General features: G+C 37.5%; 1 protein-coding gene across 4 annotated transcripts in view; it reads left to right on the top strand.

Moving 5' to 3' along the window:
• The window catches only part of dock1 (dedicator of cytokinesis 1), a 224,234-nt gene that overhangs the window by 158,706 nt on the left and 45,266 nt on the right, over positions 1–20,262 (top strand). For all 4 annotated transcript variants that reach the window (XM_079851388.1, XM_079851387.1, XM_079851386.1 and 1 more), the window contains exons 30-33: positions 12,223–12,301; positions 14,264–14,364; positions 17,068–17,126; positions 18,735–18,883. In XM_079851388.1, the coding sequence (XP_079707514.1) occupies positions 12,223–12,301; positions 14,264–14,364; positions 17,068–17,126; positions 18,735–18,883 (388 nt within the window). The remainder of the gene's footprint in view (positions 1–12,222; positions 12,302–14,263; positions 14,365–17,067; positions 17,127–18,734; positions 18,884–20,262) is intronic.

The raw sequence follows: 20,262 nt of genomic DNA, 5'->3' as shown, positions 1-20,262 counted from the left end.
AAGAACAGTGGTATTTATGAAATATTATTACAATTTAAAATAACTGTGTTCTATTTGAGTGTATTTAAAAATATATAGCTGAAAAATCTGAATTTTCAGCATCATTACTCCAGTCTTCAGTGTCACATGATCCTTCAGAAATCATTGTGATATGTTGATTTGCTGCTCAAGAAACATTTCTGATTATTATGAATGTTGAAAACAGTGGTGATGCTTCATATTTTTGTGTGGAAATGTGACGCATTCTTTTTTCTGGATTTTTTTGTTTAATAGAAAGTTCAAAAGAACAGCATTTATCTGAAGTGGAAATCTTCTGTCACCTAATAAATGTCTTTACTGTCACTTTTGATTAATTTAATGTGTCCTTGCTTAATACAAGTATTACTTTTCTATAAAAAAAAAAAAGTCTTTCTGACTCACAGAAAGTAGTGTGTTTGTGTGTTTTTATGCTTATAATAATTTGGCTTTGTTTGCTTAGCAACATCCTAAATCCAGACTCCAGTGAAATCAACTGTGATTTTTTACATGCTGCCTATGAGGCTCATTATGAGCAGTGTTTGAACAGTGTTCTGTGTTGGGTTTGCTTTGCTGGACCCCAAAGTGTACGTAGTATTAGCAATAACTCCTGGGTAAATTAAAAGTTGCGCCAGATTTAATTATGAGCTGTTCTTCAATTTTGAGGATAATTACATGGCGTCTTGAGGAAGTTGGGATGTGTGATGCGCTCATTCCTCTGAGCCCAATTACCCATAATCCAAAGCTTCTCCTCAGGAGACTTTGTGTAACGTCTCAGTCAGAGAGGTCGAGCGTCAGCAAAAGAACTACCTGAAGTTAATCTGCTCGTCAAATACATGCAGTAATATCTGGTATCCAAGCTCTGCTGTAGTTTTAAACCATATTTATTATGTGAGTGTTGTTTGCAACCGCAATGTTTGGCGGTTTGCTCTTGTCGCGTATAGACACAGTGTTAGGAGTTTGTTTAAATCACTAAGCTTAGTAGTTGTGATGCTTAATTCAATACTGGATACATGTTGTGTTTGCATTGCTGTAAGTATGTTTTGCAGTGTTTGGTGTTGTTTAGTTGTACTCACTATTACTGGTAGACACGTTTTGCCCTTCTGTTCTTCTATTTACTAGCCTGCTTTTAGATATTTACATTGACATTTAGTCATTTAGCAGAACCTTTTGTCCAAAGCGACTTACAATTTAGGACTAAATTAAGCGAGTCATCGTGAAGAGGCAAAAACAACGCAAGAAGTGCTCAAAATACAAAGTTCAGGCATTGTTCAGAGGAGCATAAGCCCGATAAGGGAGGATTAAAGGAAAAGGCACCATTTTTTAGAGGTTATCAAATGTTCTGCTATAATTAAATTGACCACTGAGAATCACACACACACACACACATCTCTGATGCAGATATATCCATCAGAAGTTCAAGACTGTACCATTTGTGTGAGTCTTCGACCCTTATCTGGGATTTCTGACCTCCGAAATGCATATCATGACTCTGTCTCTCAGGTAAAGGTCGCGTTATTTCCATCTGAGCTCTGACAGCCTTATGCACTGTCGTCTTTGCTGTCATTTAGTACTTTATTTTATGTGGTATTTCAGAGCGGAGAGGTTGCACGTCGGGTCTCGGGCCTTGAAGCCAGACGTCGAGAATGCATTTAGAGAGCATTTTCAGCTGAGTCACTAAAGATTGAAGAAAGAAGTGGCCGTTAAAGAAAGATGGAAGTACTCTGTGCTGCATCAGAGATGTGTGTGTGTGTGTGATTCTCAGCGGTCAATTTAATTATAGCAGCACATTTGATATGAAGAGCTGACACTGATATCGGATGAGTGTGGAATGTTGATTATTTCATGTTTGTTCTTTCTTATTTAATGCTTCAGAGAAAGTAGTGTGGATTTGTGTTGAATTATTTCTCAGAGCCGCTTCGTTAGACGTCCTTTTGATTTTTGCACTCTTCTGTGCATTCTTATTTCTTTTATTTAGCTTTAGATCAGAGTTGGGTTTCCTTTATCTTTGAGCTTAAAGAAATAGAACATTTCTTCATTATATACTCCTTTAGTCTGGCTTTTTTTTGTTGTTGTTCTTAACATGATATGATAATGCAAATTCCCTTGATATGGTAGAATCTTCATGAATTGGATATCAACATTTAGGTTCAAAAATAGCACTTAATCTCCATTTATTCACTGAATTAAACACTTCACAAAAATGTTGCTTTCAATGCATCGCTCATACTTCACATTTTCTGTAAATTGAAAAATCTTGCATTCATAAAGATGAATTATATTCTCTTATATACAGTAGTCTTTTGCATTCAGATTTAATGAAGCAGCATATGTGATCTAGCTGTAATGTGATAATGCACTGAGATAATAGCCAGAGTTCAGTTTAGAAACGCTAAAATGATGTGTAGGCCTATTGGGTTGTCTAAACAAGGAGTTTTCAATCTTTTAGATGCAAAGGACACCCATCTTAAAATTTAAAAGGCTCATCTCATAAAGTCTAAAGACCCAATTTATACTGTGAAATAATGTGTAAAATATCATTTGGAACATAATGAGTTTATATTACTTTGCATTATTATGCTTTTCTCAAGTCACAATAGTACTGTTGTGTTTAGGGATGTTTAGGGATTATTTTCACTATCGGCCATTTAAAAACGGCCAATTATATCCTGTCAATCAAAAGGAGATGGAAAACGTATCAGACTGCAACTTATACTGTGTGTGAAGAATATCTCTCGTGTTGAATTTAGGGCTGTTTGTGAGACTACATTAACAATAAAAAAAGTCCATCTATCCTGGCCTATCTTTATTTATGAAGTACTAACTGGATTGCTAACATGATGCTTGAACAGTAGAATTAGACATTTGTAGTGGATTCTTGCAGTCAGGTGACGAATGTCTGGGGAAGATCTTTCCTTTATGCTTCATTTGAAAAAGTCATTATTTATCAGATCATAAATGCAAAATCACAGTGATAATTTTAGTTTGAGTCGATCTGGCAGTGACCAGTATGACCTTGCTTTGTGTTTGAGCACAAAAATGAGCCGGAGTCTATTCATGCTAGCATGCTAATGGATGCTGATCGCTATCACGACTGCTTTCGGAACTCAATTAGCAGCGTGATTGTGTGATAAACTCTCATTAGCATTAAAGCTAGATGAGCATGCAGATCATCCGGCAGGAGCGCAGATTTCTAGATACGGGCGTAGCGTCATGCTAAGGGCTAAATCAAGGCAGAGAAATGCATAAACTTGGTCGTTAATCAGAAATAACAGTCTTATTCATTTTGTGACAAATTCGTCGTGATTGACTTAGAACATTGTGGCGTGATGAGGTTTTCAAAAGCTTCAATTTAGCAAAATTTCAGATCATTCTGTTGCTGCTATTTAGGATTCAGAGTACAGGCAGCATGTATTATTTATATTTTTCCATTGCTCAAATCTGAACGTCTTATGTGTGTCGTTTTCAATTCAGGACTGAGAATGAAAGAAAGATTTATGGAATGCAAGGTGTTGAGGATTAGTGTGACTGTGTGAGGAACGTCGGCTCCTCTCGAGTCTGTAATGGGTTTACTGTAATCACTTTATCCCGTGTGTGGTTCTGACCCAGCTGTCCCGTCCACACACTCCACCCGCCACCAAGCTCATTTAACACCAATCACGGGACATTTACTGAGTGTTTTTAAAACTGTGGAGAGCTGGCTAGAAAACAGCAGAGAAGGAACTAAACCTCATCAGCTTCACTCATGATTATTAATAATGAATATTATAGTGCCATAGTGTAGTATTGTGCTTTTGGTTTGTTTAGAAAGTTTTGTCTTTTTTGTATGCATTTGGCTACTTTTTCAAGGGCAAGTGGAATGAAACTCCTTAAAATATAATCAGTATTTTCCCCATCTGGGCTGTGTCATTAGCCGTTATAACTTTTTTTTTTACTATTTTTACTGCTTATAAGTTGCACTTCCTTAAACATTCTGTTTAGAACTTTCTGGAACTTTCTAGAAATATTTTTCTAGAACAATCCAAATCGTGGAATACATATAGGAGAGAGGGACAGAGAGAGAGAGAGAGCTTTGAGCAAACAACTCAGCTTGATACTTTTTGATATTTGTTTCAGTAGCAATATATAATGTAGCACAAGATAAATTATATCTGGAAGATATCTAACCAGAAGGCTATTCGGACCAATAATCTAGTGAGATTTCAAGAAAGGAGCGAATAGTGGAAAGTCACAAAATTATAGAATACAATATTGAAAACAATTGAAAAATCCCTCCATCCATCCCTCCATCCATCCCTCCATCCATCCCTCCATCCATCCATCCATCCATCCATCCATCCATCCATCCATCCATCCATCCATCCATCCATCCATCCATCCATCCATCCATCCATCCATCCATCCATCCATCCATCCATCCATCCATCCATCCATCCATCCATCCATCCATCCATCCATCCATCCATCCATCGAATTCCTAAAATCACTCAGCACACTTGACCAGAGTGTCTAAAACTCCCTTAACCATGGTAAATCACTGTAATGCAACTTTATTTATTTTATTCAACGTCAGTATGATGAAAACATCAATAGATGGCTGTTTGTTAACATTAATAATATAATAATCAAAATATGTTTTCGACCAAGAATTGAGGCTTTTTATGCTTGCTAAGCAACATCATCTTGAAGCATTAATATACTGTGCAAAACCACATGCATTTCACGTGTGCAAAAACACATGTGAAACACATACTTAGTTTTGGAACAGTTCCCATGTGAAATCCATGTGATCAAAACATGGGAAATTAATGTGTAATATATTTGAATGTCTCTCAACCAATCACAGTTTAGTGTCAGCTTTGTTTGTTTGATCTGTAGTAGTCATTCGGGCATCATTGATTATTCCTGTACTTCCCATGATGCATTGTCTTAGTCATTACTGTGGCCGTCTCCAGGGTTTTTTGGTAATCACTGTTTTGTTGTTTATTGTCTGTAATATTCCGGATCCTCTCCAGAGCAGTCAGCAGGTGTTGGTCACGCGTGATGAGTGTGAGTTAACCTGCAGGCCATCAGGTACAGGCGTTCACTATAGAGCGCTCGTGTGTCTCTGAGGACGAGAGCTGGATGGTATACACTCTTCAGTGGATCATCGTGCAGGCGTGCTCACTGCAGCAGAAAATTGCCTGAGACGAGGAAAGTGAAAACCGGGAATTTAAGAAACGGAGAATTCTCCTGGAGGGTTGAGGAGCACCGGGTGAAACGCTGATGTTCAACTGAAACACTCAGTTGTCAGCATTTAGTATTTCATTCTGTTTAACTGACTAAACATCAGTATTACTGCTCATACTTAATGTTAGTCAATTGAACAAACCCCCTAGACCAAATTATTAAACTTCTGAATGTAACTATACCTTGTAACTTGCATTCAAATTTTTTTTTTTTTATCATTTTATTTGAATAAAATTTGATTGTTTACAATTTTATTTTATTAATTTTATGATGTTTTTTTTTTTGTTGTAATTTTTATTTTCTTTGTATTTTTCTATTTTTAAAAATGTGTGTATTTAAGTTTAGTTTATTTCTTGTTATTTGTATTTAGTTTTTTATTTAAATTATTTGTTTTTATGATGTTTTATTTTTAATTTGTTTTAGTCGTGTGTATTTATGCATTCACACACATGTATGTACAGTATGTATGTATGTATGTATATATATATATATATGTATATATGTGTGTATATATATGTGCGTGTATATATGTGTGTGTATATATATATATATCAGAAAAAATATATTTGTTAAAAAGTGTGCAATCCCTGAAATCACTCAGAACACCATAGCAACTGCATAGCAACCACTCTATCATTGTGGTGATAATTTTTGCATGGGAAAGCTCCACTCACGCTTCCTTTTAGAATGCAAAAATCTAGTTTAGGCCACATATTTGAGTCCGTTCCATTTTGGCCGCCATCATGTTTTGTCTGGAATGTTTTCCCTGCGGATATTCAAGCACTGTTAACATGAGTAATCAGTTTACAGATTAATAGTATCGCTGCAAGGTTCTTCAGTTGGGCTTTCTGACAGAAATCATGACTCAAGGACATTGTAAATGTTATGTAAAACAGAGCAGAAATGTAAAACGGTGATGTACAGTCTCTCTGGGAAGAATGCGTACCTTTCTGTCCTTTGTGTCGTCTAAAAATGCAACATCAGCGCAGGCCAAATCTCTGTAAGTGGCAATCATGCATCTCGCTAAAAGCCTCCCACCACTTGATTCTTAATTATTAATATTCATTTCCTGTTCTGACAGGACGACCTCATCTTCCCGACTGCACGCTAGAATCATCGTCTTCTCCGTCTCCCTTGTTCTCTCATCAGTCTTGCTCTGTCTAGCCATGTTTAATGATACACACCGTAGTTCAGGTCCATTTGGAGAAGACATTAGTAGACGGAGCCGACCCAAGGTTAGCCATATCTGCTAAATTAGCAGAGGAGCTCTTAGAGTTCTTGGAACGACGATGTGTTCTTCAGCCTGCCATGGTCTATTTCTCCTCATGGCTCAGAGAAGCACAGGGAAGTACAGTATAGCGGTACCACGGTAGTATCGCGATACTAAAGCTTCAAAATACTGTACACCACTGTATTTTTAAAAAGTTAATTTCAACACTTACTAGAGGTTCTTTTTGAGTGCCGTTGCCTTTCTGCTGTGACACTGTGTAGTGAATGCTGCCTTAAAGGGATAGTTCACCCAAAATGTTTAATTCTGTCATTAATTACTCACCCTCATGTCGTTCCAAACCCATAAGACTTTCGTTCATCTTCAGAACACAAATGAAGATATTGTTGTTGAAATCTGAGAGATTTCTGTCCCTCCATTGACAGAAATGTTATTGGAACGGCATTGCAGCGCAGCACTTCTGGGTTGTACGTCAGATAGGCTCACTATTGGCCAAGGCTGGTCATGTGTGTGATGCCGGCCAATAGTGAGCCTACGTTCTGACGTACAACCAAGAAGCGCTGCGCTGTTACACTACTATTTTAACAATGTTTTTACCACTTTTCTGGGCCTTGAAAGTTGCAATGATGTTTTAACATTATATATTAATTTATATTCTATAATATCCAGTACATACTGTCCTCCAGTCAGATTAGAAAATTTCAAGATATGGGTGCAATAAACACTCCTGTATGAGTTCTTGTTTTATATATATAATTATAACACGATATGGTTATTTATTCTATATGAACTATTTATTCTAAACAAAGCAGAAGTGTTGCACTAAGTGCAAGAAAAAAGAAAAGAAGACTCAGGCTTCAGTGTAGTCACCTTTGACTTGCTCAGTGTGTTTGTAAGGCTCTATTCTCTGTAGAGCTGTTTTGGAGTGATGTGTAAGATGAAAAGTGCTACACAATTACATTTGAATGGAATTGAATTAATAATGTATGAATCTGTACTGCGCAAAGCAGCAGTTTTGGATAGAATACTTTGACTGTTCCGGATTTATTTATTATTTCTTCTGTTGTGTACTATCCATGACAGCCAATTGCAACCATTTACACTAAATATTACGAAAGTGCACATTGCTTATTAAATTTTAATTTCCTGCAACGTATTAACTTGTGAAGCAGTCTAAGTTTTGATTGTTCGGACCTCTGTTGGGAAGGAAGTGTAGACATGTTTTAAACGTTAATCAGATCCCACCGAGTTGGAGATTTCTTCAATTAGAGTTAAACGAATGGGCGACATTTCAGCTGCCGCGTGTGCACAGATTTTCCATTTGGACTGAAGCTGTGAGAAATCATGTGCATAAATATGCAGTGCTGATTAATTCACAAGATGAGGGCCGTATCCTAGAAGAGAACTGAGATTTCAAATCATAACGGCACATACGGAGGCCCACAGCGGCCAGGCATAATCATCATCTCTCTCTGTACAAAACAAGGCTTTGTTCTCATCAAGAGAAGACAGAAAATTAAAACCAATGTAGTATAACAATATATTCGATAATGTTTCAATATAATATATTTTGGAATTATAATATATTTAATCATATAAATTGTATTCATTTTCATTCACACATATACACAGTCACAGCAGAACTGTGTGTGTATGTGTGTATATATGTGTGTATATGTATGTGTGTGTGTGTACACAGCGCTTTTCCTCAGTTTGCTTCCACTGCTAGGAAGATCTAGCAAATGGATGTTTTTTTTTTTTTCAATCCTCTAATGCTGCAAAATTGCTATGAGTTTCATGGATCATCAGTCCAGTCATTAGAACGAACGACTGCATCTGACTACAACACAAACACACATGCATCTGTTACTGAATCTGCATTAGCAGCAATGAGCGACGTGTGTTAAAGCGTGTTTGCCCTGCCGTGGCCGGGTGTAAAGAGAGATTGGCTGTAATTGTGCGGGGATGTCGGGCTCTTGGTGAAAATGAGGCTGAGGCTCAGTTGAAATGTCTTGTCTTTGCTCCGTTTGCATCCCAGATAGATTTCCGGAGATCAGAGCACGACTGCTGTTTGCATTTGGCTCACAAGACTGCGTCTCCATGCATCGATTACCCACGTCAGTGGTATTAAAGGGTTGAGCGTGCGAGGGATGTAGGAATCATTAAAAGTGGGATTCGTTTGACCTCACGGCCTTATATCGAGCAGCTGCGGCATTAGAGGAATCGTCTTTAACTGTCTTACACAGCTGTTTGCTCATCTGATGCTCTTATAGAGGGAAAAACTGCATACGGGTTGTCTCTTGTGGATGGCTGTGTTAGAGACAAACACAATGTGCTGGTGTTGTTGATTTGGTATATTTATATACACTCAGTAAACAGGGTACAAAAGCTGTCACTGGGGCGGCACCTTTTCTTCAAAAGGTACAGTTTCCTTTTAGGTTCTAATATGCAGCCTTTAGGTATAAAAGTATACCTTTTAAACAGGTGTTTCCTCAGTGACAGCTTTTGTACCTTCTTTTCTGAGAGCGTAGTCAAAAGGAATGAATGAAACTCAAAATATGCCACTAAATTCTGACATGAAGCCGTCTTTAAACTTCTGTGTAAAGTCCCACATGATTTTGATTTAAAATTTGTCATTAAGTGTTTCTTCATCATTTACAGTCATTTGCAGACATCTTTGATGGAGGCGTCTATGAAATTGTTGAAATGGCAAACAACGCAAATGCATGAACTGTGTTAAATATTTTTAACGAGTCCCATGAGTTAAAGCAATAGTTCAACCAAAACTGAAAATTGTCATCTTTTACTGAACCGTATGGCTGTTTTTTCCCCCAGATGTGATTTAGAACGGCATGGCCTGATGTTCTGTAAGGTCATAGATGCAGTAAATCTTTAGTGTTCAGTAGACTAGAAAACACATCTACTGTTGATCTGTAGCAGTCTGTCCTGATCCTGCAGCTTACGGCTCCTTTACAGGACGTCTCCGGCTCAGTTGCGTTTGCTTGCTTCAAAGTGTTTGTCCTAGTGAGCAGAAGTGCATTTTTATTTAGGTGAAATAGCAACTGTAAAACGTGGATTTTTTGTTTGTTTTAATCAGCAAGGATGCATTAAATGAATCAAAAGATTTCAATTTCATAATCAAATTTAGCACGGTTTCCACAAAAATATGAAGCAGCACAACTGTTTTCATCTTTGATAATGATCAGAAATGTTTCTTGAGCAGCAAATCATCATATTAGAATGATTTCTGAAGGATCATGTGACACTGAAGACTGGAGTAATGATGCTGAAAATCCTGATCACAGGAATAAATGATGTTTTACAATATATTCAGATTTTTTTTACTGTATTTTTGATCAAATAAATGCAGCTTTGGTGAGCAGAAGAGACTGTTTCTTTTCAAAAAAGGTACTGACCTCAAACTTTTGTACAGAAGTGTAGATTGACATACAGAGCTCCAGCGGTTGATGGTGTCGTGATGTTTAATGCCACTCAGTACTACAATATTACACTTTTACTTATGGTTGGCTTACTTATATAGTTTCTGCATATTAAACTGAAATGGAAAAGATATTTAAAAAAAACACACAGTTCGCCTTAGGAAAACTTCCAGAAGATAATGTTAACCGGTGACTTGTGTTATAATGGCAGGCACTGCACTGAGCAATCTATCACTCTGACATAAAATGTGTTTTTGACTGTAGAACAGAATAGTTCAATCAATGAAACGCAGTGTAGGTTATGAGCTAGTGCTGCGTTTCTATCTCGTGATGCTGCTGTTCTCCACAGCCTCATTTTCATGTGTGTCAGATGAAATATATCATCCACTGTGACTAAAGTTTTAGTCTGTCGTCAGTCTGTCTGTCCATCTGTTGATTTAGTAAAGCTCACTTGCATTATTAATGTCTCCAGTCACATTAAGCAGCTATTTTTCAGCAGCTCATTATAAACAGATTGTATCTGTTGGCCCTGATGAGAAACGCTCCATCTCTCCGTTACAATGAAGGAGTCAGAGCTCAGAGCAGACGTCCTGCAGATCTGTGCCGTGACGCTCGCGCTCGCTCAATGCCGTCGAGCTCACACTGTTTATCTTAGTCAATCAGAAATTCATTCGGCTCGTATTGCGCCGCCCCGCTCAAGATTAGAGGATGATTAATAAGGGTTCTGATGCGTTTACACAGCCAGAGCCTTTTAAGATGACTTACAATTCAGTCGCTGATATCCAGCCGTGCTAATGAGATGTCAAACATCTGACAGACACTCACACATGAGGGGTCAGACATTCATGTTGGAAATTAATAATAAGAAACTTGTCAGATCTACTTCAGTTGGTGACTTTTGACACTTGATATTGAAGAATTGGCTGATATTTCTCAACTGCTGGAGTTGCAACTGCTTAATGTTGGACATTTAATATATATATGCATATGTAAATATATATATATATATATATATATATATATATATATATATATATATATATATATATATATATATATATATATATATATATATATATATATATATATATATGTGTGTATATATATATGTGTATATGTATATATGTATGTATATATATATGTATGTGTGTGTGTATGTATGTGTATGTGTATGTGTATGTGTATATATATATGTGTGTGTATATATACAGACCCTTTCCAAAAAATTTGAATATCATGGAAAAGTTTATTTATTTCCATAATTCCATTCAAAACGTTAAACTTCCATAGATTATAGATCCAGGGCCCACAACTTAAACGATTTCAAGTATTTAGTTGTTTATTTGTACATAATTTGGGCTTCCAGCTCATAAAACCCACGAAAACAGGATTTCAAAAAATTAGAATATTACATGAAATCACACAGTAATTACACAGTGATACCATGGTCATTGAACCAGGTTTTGGTTCTTTTGGCAGTGTGGGCAGGTGCAAATCCTGCTGGAAAATGTACAAATAAACAACTAAATACTTGAAATTGTTTAAGTTGTGGGCCCTGAATCTATAATCTATGGAAGTTTAACGTTTTGAATGGAATTATGGAAATAAATAAACTTTTCCATGATATGATATATATATACATACACACACACACACACACACACACACACACACATACATATAGAGCAGTGAGGGTTTACTGAACTACTCAAAATGTCACATCACAGACGTGAAATGTTCTCTTTGCCGTCCGCTGCTTTGAGTCTATTCATCTTGATTTGATTGCAAAGTGTGATTTTGCAGTGATTTGAGTCTGCCTGTTCTGTTCTTCCAACCCATTTGCATTTTCTCCTTTTCTTTTTCATTCTTTCTTTTCTTTTTTTTTCGTCTTCAGCAGTGACACAGCTAGAGAAGTAGTTAAAGATTTCTTGTTCTCTCTCATAGTTCATTAGTGACGGCCTTTATTGAACTAAGTGAATAAAGCATCTTTACGTCTCTAATATCCTCCTAATGTCGTCTCAGTGTGGCGGAGTTAAAGACCTGTGATTAAGTTTATCATCTGAAGTTTAAGTGCTACCTCGCCTCAAGCTGAATGGTGTTTTAGTTCTGCGTCTCGATGTGCGAGGGATCGCATCAGGAATTGCATTATTCTGAGTTCAACTAGCTGTTTTAATGCTTCATTTTCTACAGGCTGTTGTTAAGAACAACCACGCTCATTTAAATATGATAATAAATTAAAATGAATGAATAGAACATGACCATGGTCTTTATTAAATAGACATTGGCTGACATGATTTTCTCTCATTTCAGAGTGTTCCTGCGAGCCATCAATCAATACGCCGCCGTTCTCAGCAAGAAGTTCCTCGATCAAACCAACTTTGAGCTGCAGGTGAGACTTAAAGTACAACAAATCTGTTTGACGTTGTTGCCTGGAACACAAAAGGGAATTTGTTTCCCCATTCGCTATCATTGAATGCTAAATCTCCTTTTGTGTTCATTGCAAGAAAGAACTAGAAAGATACATTTATAATGCATTTAGACTAGTAAAGTGCTACCAAAAGGCACTGAGAATAACATATAGGCCTGGTTTCACAGATAGGGCTTAGATTAGGCCAGGATTAGGCCTTAGTTCGGTTAGGACATTTAAATAGCTTTTATAAACGTGTCTTAGGAAAGAATATTGTATGTCTTGAGACAAAACAATGGCACTGACATATGTAAAGACTTTCAGTTAAAACGGCTCAAACGTGCATTTTAGTCTCGGACTAGGCTTAAGCTTTGTCTGTGAAACCGGAGGATAGTGGTGTTTATGAAAGCACACCTTTGAATCGTGACTATCTGCCCGGTTGTGTTAGAGGAAGTTCCAGCAGGGATCATTAAATTTCTTTCTACCAGAATAACTCATGACAGGCTAATGGGCTGCAATTTCCGAGCGTCTGATTTGAATATTTGAAGCGGCTCTTCTCTGAGCATTGTGCTCGTGTTGCTTGTCGCTGTTGGCTCATGGTTATTCTTAATCTCAGTATTCATTTTACCCATGAAACCATCTGGCGATGCACACTTCGGCTTTCAGAAGCCAATGAATTATTTTGAGGTTATTGTTGTGAGTGGCATCAGCTCTTCTGCTCAAATAGCTGTGTGTACTGTGTCTATTGCTCATACTTCAGCTAACCCTTCACAATTACTATTAATCTTGTGTGCATAACCTGTCATCATTTGTGCTACAGACATGAATGATCAAACTTCTGAAATCTCATTTGCAGATATCTAATTGAAAGGATTGTCTAATTCTATTCTAATATGTAATGATATTAAAATGCCCCTATTATGCTATTTTAAAGGCTCCTAATTTGGTTCTGTAGGTCTCCTTCAATAGGTTTACATGCATCCAAGGTAAAACAAAACACTTAAATTTTCTCATAATATACATAGCAGCATTACCAGTCTTCCTAAACCCCCTCCTTTTTGAGAGCTTCCTCTGCTCTGATTGTTTAGATGGTCTTGTCTGTTGTGATTGGTCGACCACTTACAGCATTTTTCGGAAATTAAACACCCATTACCATATGTGAACTTCAGCTCTTCCTCAGCTCTTGATACATAGTGATACAAATAGTAACATTGGCGTTGGTTTTACTGGAAAACAGCGTCTTCTCGACATGATCAACACGAACCAAACTCTCCCAGTCTCAGATAAGCTACAGTGTTTGAGGGCGGGACAAAGCAGACACTGTTCGCCGACAGCCAATCAAGACCAGAGACTGGCATTATGCAAATTTGTTACAAACATACAGCAGGAAGTGAGACTGGAATTACTGACGACTCGTTTCAGGCAGTTCAGAATCACTTCTTTCTTTCAGAAGACAATAACTCTTCTTTGAAACTTATAAATAACTGTCTTTGAAACTTTGCCGACCCTTTACATTCACAAACAGCTATATTACACACTATATGAAAGATAATATCTGAAAAAAAAGCATAATAGGGGCACTTTAATACAGGATGATTTAAGGGCTTTTCACACCAAGAACAATAACTATATTAACATCCACACTAATGCATGATAATGTTCTGTTTATTATAAGTGTGTGCCACCGTTATGTCATGTACCACTTTAAATGCTTGAATCTATTTTAAAGGCAGATAAATCATTATTGTTATCGTTCATTAGCTGTTTCTCTGTGTCGTTATCATTAGTTGTAGAGAGTACTTCCCTGTTATCTTAGAATTAGGATGATTATTGAAACGTAGATATTGTTATAGTTATCATCCCTGGTGTGAGCGGCCCTTTAGTCTGTAATTATTTCAATTAGGAGCTGAAGTTTAATAATATCCTCCTTTCTTTCTCTCTCAGTTGTGGAATAACTACTTCCACCTCGCTGTGGCATTCCTTACCCAGGAGTCTTTGCAGCTTGAGAACTTTTCAAGTGATAAACGGGCCAAGATCTTCCACAAGTAAGCATTAATATCACCTACCCACAATGCACGGCTACAAAATTGTATAACATTAACCTCTCAACAGGAAGAACTACAGATGAAAAAGTATATGTTTATGATGCTTGAGTATAAAAAAAGCATATGTTTGTCGTTCGGATGAGAGTTAGACAGCCGTGTTTTCATATTGCATTTGCATTTATTCATTTAGCAGACACTTTTATTCAAAGTGACTTACAAATGAGGAACACAGGAGTGCTTGTAATGCAAAGATTTAAACATCATTTAGATTAACACAAGACCGAACAGGGAGGGAGGCATATATTAAAAAATACTGAAAGCATAGAAGCATATGGGGCCGAGAGAGGTGAAGGAAATGTGTTTTCCTGAAAACATGAACAGGTTCTGCATCACTGTTGAAAGCGTTCGAGAAGGAGTGACGGCAGGACTGAGTGAAGAGCCTCTTCTCGGTGTGTGTGTTTGCCTGTGGCGTGAGCTCATTCTCGTAGAGTCTGTCAGGACTCTTCAGCCTCTCAGGAACACGAGGACACGTTTCCAAAACCACACATTTTCTCAGGACATGCAGTGCTGGTGTCAGGAGCCGCAGCTCTTTCTGGGAGCCGTTTTTGCCTTTAGGTTTTGGGGGAATTGCACAGATCTGGTGAATTCAAAAGAAATGAATAACCAACAATCTCTGCAGAACATTGTTAAAATGGGATAATTTGAAGAAGCATAACACATACAGTATTTTGCAGATAAATGGGACCTGTACGGTATTAGATAATATCGATATATATTGGCTATTGGATGATATCAGCAATCTTTTTCAGATTGATTTCAGGCTGATTATGGATATTTAATTTTTTTGCTTATTTTAAGGTCTATATCTGGCACAAACAGATCTCTCGAAACATGCTACTGTATCTATCTATCTATCTATCTATCCATCCATCCATCCATCCATCTATCATTCTATCTGTCTATCATTCTATCTATGATTCCATTGTTCTTTCTATCATTCTATCTTTCGTTCTATCTATCTGTTCTATCGTTCTATAGTTGTATCTATCAATCGTTCTATCTATTTATTTATCCATATATCTATCCATCTATCAATCTATCTACAGTATCCATCGTTCTTTCCATCCATCCATCCATCCATCCATCAACTTTTAATAAAGTAGCATATACTTTGAAATAAGTAATTTATTAGTAATCAGCCATAACATTTTGACAATGTCAAGTGTGAATATTCTGCTTGTCCTCAAAAGAAAGATGAGCAGATGCAATTTTTGGGTTCTCAATCTCTTTAATTTTAATACCAACTCATGCAAAAATAAAAGTGCACAAGCTCAACACATTGTCAGCTATAATGCAGTTTAATTTGTTTACTTGCTGACAGCATTTCAACCTGATGACACTTCATGTCCTGGAATTCTACCAAAAAAAAATAAGAAACCCAAAGTTGGCATTTTGAGGGCTTTTATCAGAAAATGTGCTGATGTCTCCAGGATGCTGCGTCTCATTTTTATAACAATCTGTTCGGCTACCCTGTCTTTGTTCTTCTGTGCTGTTTGCCCCCTGCTGTGCCTCTTTCAGAGTGATGTTTCATTCCTTCAGAGCCGTAGCCTTAGCTTTCATCCTTCCCTCAACCTTTCATCACTCCATTCTCCCAGTGTTCTGCTGGAGGTGTCATGTTGACCTCAGAGAGACTGCTGCTGACTCTTCAGTCTTTCTTTTTCCTCCTCTTTTCTTCTCATTCTGAGTCCAACCTGGCATCACAGTAAAGGAGCATTCAGGCCAAAGCTCACACGCTCAGTGCAGATGTAAGAAATACACAATACTTACTGGAGAACATGTTTTTGGTGTGCCATGCTGGTTGATTGGGGGTTTGATGATGTTTTGTTGAATTTTATGGTTGATTAGTTGTTCTGGGCGGTTGCAGGGTGTTGCTACCTGGGTTTCTAGGGTGTTCTATAGATATGACTTATGATTTGTCCAATACCTCAAGTATAAGCAGGAGAGCTGGCGCTTTAGCAGACAACACTAGTCCCTCGCTCTTTTTCATCTGTCGCTGTATTACGTTAGCATCTCTTTCCAGTGAACGTCCCGTGGGCTGGCAGGTGTGAGTGTTAACAGGCTCAGCTTACTCTTCTGTATGAGTGTGAGGACACACACCCTCGGCTGTCTGTCTCTTTCATTCTGTCTCTGCAGACACCAGAGACACAAATTATAGAGTAGCGCTTAGCAGTAAACAGACCGACCCGTATGGGCGCGAGGCTAGAGGCTGTATGCGAGAGGCTTTACTGAGTGTTAACTGGGCTCCGACGCACCTCGTCCTTGTCATCGTAAATTACGCCTGGATGAGAGCGTATTGACAAAGCAATCGATGGTGGCTCCGAATTCAGCCGAGGGCCACAGGCGTCCCCAAATGACAGCGGTAATGAATGGATGTCAGGCCCGCTGAGGCCGCTGGAGGTAAAGCATAAGGGATGGGTCGCCATGCTGCTTACTTCACACTTTCTTTAAATGAGAGCACCGATTGGGCCATGTGACTTTGATTCTGAACAGCTTTTGTTCCTCTCTCAGTATTATGAAGGTTAGCAAGTTGAAGCCATAAATGTTTCTCAGTTCCAGGAGAATTTGAGATGCTTTACATTTTTATACTTTCAACTTTATGAAGTCATCTGTCTTTCTCTGATTTCTTCATATTTCTATTTATAGGTATCAAGACATGCGGCGACAGATTGGCTTTGAGATCCGAGACATGTGGTACAACCTAGGTGAGCTGCCATTTAAGAGATCATTATATTAGACAAAAAATAGTTGTGAAATATACTGGGGTATGTCTATTTGCAAGTGCATGACGAAAAACAAAAATATGTGAATAAAATGCATGTTGTGGGCATTTGTGATCCATACACAGCACCTTTTACATGATTTAAATCACTAAAAAACAGTGGGACATTCTAAAACATGTAATGTGAAAACACTTGAAGTGACTTAATGTACTAAAACAGTGATATTAAAAGTTCAAATGCTCTATACACCTTATTAATGATGTGCATACTATATACAGGTGATCAATTGAACCCAGAATATGAATGCAGTGTGCTTAAGTACAGTAATTTATTTATAATGGTTTTCTATGGAAAACTGCTTAACAGGAAACTGGGTTGCGTTCATATTCTGGGCTCTTCTGCTTGCGTATGCATAGTATGCATCATCGTTAATCATCATTAATGCGTATATTGAATTTAGTCTTTTAATATCACTGTCTTACTACATTAGTACTTAGTAAAAACCTGGTAAAAAGGACTGGACGGCAATGGAAGAAAGCCAGGTTTTGCCCTCCAGGCGGCCGGTCTTATAAGGGTGTGACGTCACATGAAAACTATGTATTGTAGAGACACCGACTTTACATTTTTTGCACCCCTAAACAAAACGTACTGTTATTGGTTGCTTTTCTTGTCAGTCAGACTGCCTCTTGACCAATGAAAACTGCGATAGAGTCCAGACTTTTTGCAATGTCTTGACCGTCACTTTTTATGAATTTCGTGATTTAAAAGCATTAATTTCAAAAATCGTACTGACCCCAAACTTTTGAATGGTATAGTACATATTTAAAAACTGATAGTCTTTCACTTGTGGTGCTCTAAATCCTGTGGGCTCTTTGTAAAAGGCTAATGTCCCTAAAAACCATTGCATCTTTAAAAGGATTCCCAGCATTCACATTGCATAACTTTGGGATCATTTATTTTTGTACGGCTTGTGTCTGCCACATTTGTGTTGCTTACAGTTTTAGCACTGATTTCAAGCGGGTTATTTTTCGACCAAGACACCTAACTGTTATTTAGAGCCGTGGAAATGGAAATGCTCCAAAAGTGAAGGTGCTAATTAGTTGCAGGACAGTTGAGGAAGCACCGCTGTGAAAGTATTTTCAGTTCCCACACTCCTCCCTGAAAAAGTGTTTGCCACCTCACGGTAGACGTGTTTCTCAGCAGTCTTTGATTGTTCATTAGCTTGCTGCGTTTGATACTGGGTTTAGTCACATACAGTACACCAGAGAATCAGAGATGTTTGCCTCTATTCAGTGTTGTGATTGCACAAACTCTGAAGATTAGGAGAGCACAGATGAAAGTAGAGAGATTTAGAAATGCTGCCTCCAAAATAGAAGTGGTACACACCTCACAGAATACATAAAGGTTCTTGTTAGACACAAATAGGCACTGCGAGGAGGTAGCGGAGAGACGATATTCCCTGTGCTGGTGCACCTGCCGGCAAAAATATCACAAACAGAAAGCAGATCCAAAAAACTAACAGAAAAGATCTTAAATAAACAATCTAAAGGATTCAGGCTTGCTAACTTGTTTCTTCTGCACATCCTGCAGGTCCACACAAGATCAAGTTTATCCCTGAGATGGTGGGTCCGATTCTGGAGATGACGCTGGTTCCGGAGATCGAGCTGCGGAAAGCCACGATTGCCATCTTCTTTGACATGATGCAGTGCGAGTTTCACTTCAGACGCTGTTTCCAGACGGTCAGTTTTCACAGGCGTCAGTACCCGTGTGATTTCTGTGTTTGCATCCTAAACTGCATACTAATAGGATAGTTCATGGGAAAGTGCTCTACAGTTCAAAAGGTTGGGGTCTATTAGGCTCACCAAGGCTGCAGTAATATTGTGAAATATTATTCCAGTTTAAAAAAACTGTTTTCTATTTAAATGCATTTAAAATGTAATTTATTCCTGTGATCAAATCTGAATTTTCAGCATCATTACTCCAGTCTTCAGTGTCACATGATCCTTCAGAAATCATTCTAATATGCTGATTTGATGCAAGAAACATGTTTTTTTTTTAATTATTATTATTATCCTCAATAATTTTTGCCACTTAACATTTTTGTGGAAACCATAATATATTTTTTCAGGACTTTTTGATAAATAGAGAGTTAAAAATGTTAGCATTTATTTAAAACAGAAATATATTGTAACTTTATAAATGTCTTTATTGTCACTTTTGAATAAAAGTATTGATTTCTTAAAAAAAAAAATATATATAAGTACTGAATCTTATTCTTAATAAGAATCTTACTGACCCCAAACTTTTGAAAGGTAGTTTGAATGCAGTACTTTTAAGTAGGGGTGTCATCATTCCAAGATTTCAGTAGTACCTGCTAAAAGCTTTTAAATACTGAAGAAATGTGCCATTCCTCATTACTACAGCAAAAACGAATATGCTACAATAATACTATGAATATTAACATATTAAACTGAACATGTACTCTTCAAATGTTTCTCACTGATTAAACATTGCTTCAGGTCTTTCAATTATTCAAGCAAACAGAGCATGTGTGCAAATACGCATGTGAGCAGTTGAAAGCAGCTGTTCAAAAGCTTTAGAAACTGCTGCTCTGTCCTCTTCATTTTTCTGAAGGACCATCACAAACTCCTGTTGTGTTTTAAAAAAAACATGAACGGATGCACATTTTAAAATCCATTTGCGTTCCTTTAAAGTTACCATGAAATCAAAATTGACGAGAACAGCCTGTTACTCACATGACATCGACCAATAGCAAACCACAACCATCCAATCAAGTCCCCATTGACAAAATCAAGTCCCGCCCTACATTCGTTCTTGTTCCAGAAGCCATTTTACTCATACGTCAATGTAGGAAAGACAACAATAGCACAACTTATGTTTCATGCAGACTTTAACATTCTCATTTCAACACAATGTAGTCTAGGATGCGCTAATTCTCATTTTGCAGAATATGTAGTGCATATTAGGATGCAGTGCTTGTGCCACATCCCTCAGAGATCTTCGTCTTCCTCAAAAACCTTCACTGCTAAAAGGTTACGGATTCACTACTTCCTCAAATATGCTTTGCTTTAATGCTAATCTACAGATGTGTGAGTTC

Source organism: Squalius cephalus (genome assembly GCF_949319135.1).
Source record: "Squalius cephalus genome assembly, chromosome: 19".
NCBI classification, from domain to species: domain Eukaryota; kingdom Metazoa; phylum Chordata; class Actinopteri; order Cypriniformes; family Leuciscidae; genus Squalius; species Squalius cephalus.
The sequence above is the reverse complement of the archived record's forward strand: the minus strand, read 5'-3'. Positions and strand labels throughout refer to the sequence as shown.